The sequence below is a fragment of the Nelumbo lutea genome, chromosome 5 (assembly GCF_056320005.1).
Source record: "Nelumbo lutea isolate HS-2025 chromosome 5, American lotus-T2T, whole genome shotgun sequence".
NCBI lineage: Eukaryota > Viridiplantae > Streptophyta > Magnoliopsida > Proteales > Nelumbonaceae > Nelumbo > Nelumbo lutea.
In genome coordinates this window covers 17,722,406-17,725,528 of record NC_142688.1, presented here as the reverse complement: position 1 = coordinate 17,725,528, position 3,123 = coordinate 17,722,406, and the positions used below count along the sequence as shown (strand labels likewise).

The 3,123-nt window shown below is 46.3% G+C and overlaps 1 protein-coding gene across 1 annotated transcript; it reads right to left on the bottom strand.

Annotated features, from left to right (window-relative positions):
* Nucleotides 1-227: 227 nt before the first annotated feature.
* LOC148850681 (serine/threonine-protein kinase WAG1-like) lies at nucleotides 228-2,476 on the bottom strand. The gene has a single exon (XM_088943331.1). It carries the CDS (start codon nucleotides 2,076-2,078, stop codon nucleotides 648-650), a length of 1,431 nt encoding a protein of 476 aa, XP_088799457.1. The 5' UTR covers nucleotides 2,079-2,476; the 3' UTR covers nucleotides 228-647.
* Between the last annotated feature and the right edge of the window lie 647 nt (nucleotides 2,477-3,123).

Genomic DNA, 3,123 nt, shown 5'->3' with positions numbered 1-3,123 from the left:
ATTCTTATTTATTCCAATTCTCATTCCCATTCTTATCTAAACTAAACAAATTATAAGAATAAATCATTCCCATTCCAATTCCAACTATATAACAAACGGACCTTAAAAAAACTTACAACCAATCAATAACCAGAATTCACATCGGTGATTCGTCAAAGCTTTCCGCTATCATGTATTTCCGGCCTCATAAATTTTTACTAATAGAGCCGTTCAGGGAACGGGTCAAATTGCAATCCCAAATCCATCAAAAAATATTTATTATATTTAATAATAAAAGTAATGGAGGGAGCTCTCTAACCAATGGGTCTTTGTTCGGTAAAAGGCGCCTCGATGATGCCCTTTGGATTTTAGAGAAGCCGAGGAATGCAACGCGTTCTTAACGCTGGTTGACAATCTCGGATGATCTGATGATCTCTCTCAGCCAACGTGACACACATGGACTGATATAACTATCTGGATTTTTTTATGACCCGACCCGGGACATAATTTCCATCTCTTCTCTTTTTATAATTACACCATATACATCTGATCCCTACAAAAAAATAAATAAACTCCTTAATTTCTACTCTCATTTTTCCTTTTCACTTCTACGAGGGATGACGATACAGAAACTAAATAAATGAAGAGGAAAAAGGAAAAAGAAAAAATCAGATCCATTTTTTGGACTTAGACCCGTTTTTTGTTGACGTAGTGAAAATGAAATGACTGAGGTACTTCCAAGTCCACCGCGTTCGTCGTCTCCTCAAAGAAATTCTGTTAACATGGGTAGTTGCCTTCCTCACAAGCAGCCCACGAACTTCTTCCGGCGGTCTGCAGGTCCGTATCAACGGCCACTTAATCCCCTGGAAAAACGGGTGCTGCTTTATTTCCGTCGCACCCTTGGTGCATCCTAGCCTCCTCCTCGAGTCCTTCACCAACAGTCTCTGTATCAGATCCCTTACCTCCGCCATTCCCTCCTCCTCCTTCACGTCCCACTCCGGAAACTTAAGTGGCTTGCTCGACACTATATTGCGTAGCGTCGTCTCCTTCGTCCCTCCCCTAAACGGCGTATGCCCGTACAACAGCTCGAAAAGGAACACCCCAAACGCCCACCAGTCGACTCCGTTACCATGCCCGTTGCCGCTCACGAGCTCCGGCGCCAGGTACTCGTGGGTGCCGACGCACGACTTCGAGAACGCGGCCGTCGGCTCCGCCACGAACTCAGCCGTCTCCGTCATTTCATATCGTCGGGATACCGTTCCCAAACAGCTAGGCTGGATTTTCGTTGACTGCACCACGGTGGGTTCAAAGCGTTTCTCGAGAGTGGGGACCACATCGGCCTTGAAGCACAAGTCAAAGTCCGACAACATTATATGGCCATCATCCCTAATCAAAACGTTTTCTGGTTTTAGATCCCGGTAAACCACCCCAATCGCGTGCAGATATTCCAGAGCCACCAAAACCTCCGCCGCGAAAAACCGAACGGCTTCCACCCGGAAGCGATTTTCCGGCTGCTTACGGAGGAGCGAGTGGAGGTCACCACCTGGGCAGTAATCAATCAACAGACAAGAATAATGTGACACCTCTAGATGGGCATACAACGTCGGGAGGAAAGGGTGGTCGACCATGGAAAGGACTTGGGCCTCCATCTGCACGTGAGAGAGCTTCTTAGCGGTAAGAACGTCTTTGTCGACGACCTTGAGAGCGAAGTTGGCGCCGTCATAATCTTTGAGACGGCAGAGAAATACACGTCCGAGATTCCCGCTGCCGATGTGGCGGATGAGCTTGAGGTGGCGAAGGTGTAAGGAGCCATCGGAGGATAGGTTGGTGGCGGCTTTGATTGCCGTCCAATGTGGGTCGGACTTCCGGTGGGGTCGCCCTGTTCCAGCGGAGGACGAAAGGCGGGAGTCTTTGAAACTGAGAGTGAGACTGCTGCGAGCGCTCGAAGAGGTGAAGGTGCGGTCAGTGGAGGTGTTAGAAGCGCAACTGTTGAAGCTGAGGTCGAGATCGGTGTCCGAGGGGAAAAGGGTTTCTTCGTCCATGGTAGGCTGCTGAGGCCTGAGAATGAGATTGGTGGAGAATCTTGTGGAGACCACCATTGGAATTGGTTGTAAACTTATAAAGAACAGAGCAGAGAGAGAGAGAGAGAGAGGTCGGTAGCTGTAAGAAGTATTAGTTTAGTGTTTGGTTGACCCATCTCATATCCGCCATTAAAATTATCTCTGAAAAAGTGGGTGTTGGCAGGTTCAGAGAATTGAAGGCGGCTGACATGGCTCTAAAGCCTTGTGTGTTTATATTGGGAGCTGTGTTGAAAACCTGCAAATCTCATAAGAAAATGGAAGAATTTGCGATTCGCGAAGCAGCAACGGCCACTCGGTGACTTTCATGGCGGATTGACGGTGGTTTTGATTCTTTTACGTAGTGGAACTATTACTGTATGTATACACCATACAATGGCTGTTTGGTAATATTAAACATCTCCCACTGACTTTTCCGTCATTGCATATTCATTAGAATTACAAACTTAAGCCTGGCCCACCGCCCATGATTCATTAGAGTTGTATAATGAATGGTGAGGCCCAAGGCCCCACCAAATAAAACAACACGGAATTTTGAACACGCAATCTTGGGACTTTTCTTCATCAATCTGACGGTCAGGGATTATTCGCTGTTGAAAATCAGAGGAAGTCTCTACCGTCCAAGTCGGCCCATGAATGCTATCTCAGCCCATGTCACAGGGAAATAAGGAATAGGATTCAGGTTTCACACCATCGTCTTGGAGATGGTGCGCTGCCACCAAAGTTTGGCAGGAGAAGGTTAAAAAAATAAATAAATAAATAAATCACCGTTATGTTACGCACGATGTTGTCGGCACCCATGATCAGCCGAGGCAATTGGGAAATGGAGTACGATTCGGGTTAGAGTGGTCAGTGCATCGGAGTATGATTCGGATTCGATCTGAACAATATATGGATCTTGACGATTCTAGTTTGATCATTTCTATATAAAAAAGTCCAAATTCCGTTGGATCCGATTAGATCTGTACTAATCACATGAAATCCGGATATATACTTAAGTATCAACCCTTCTTATTAATCAACAGTGATCTTTGGGCCTAGTCCACGATAACCGGGCCGAGCGGTC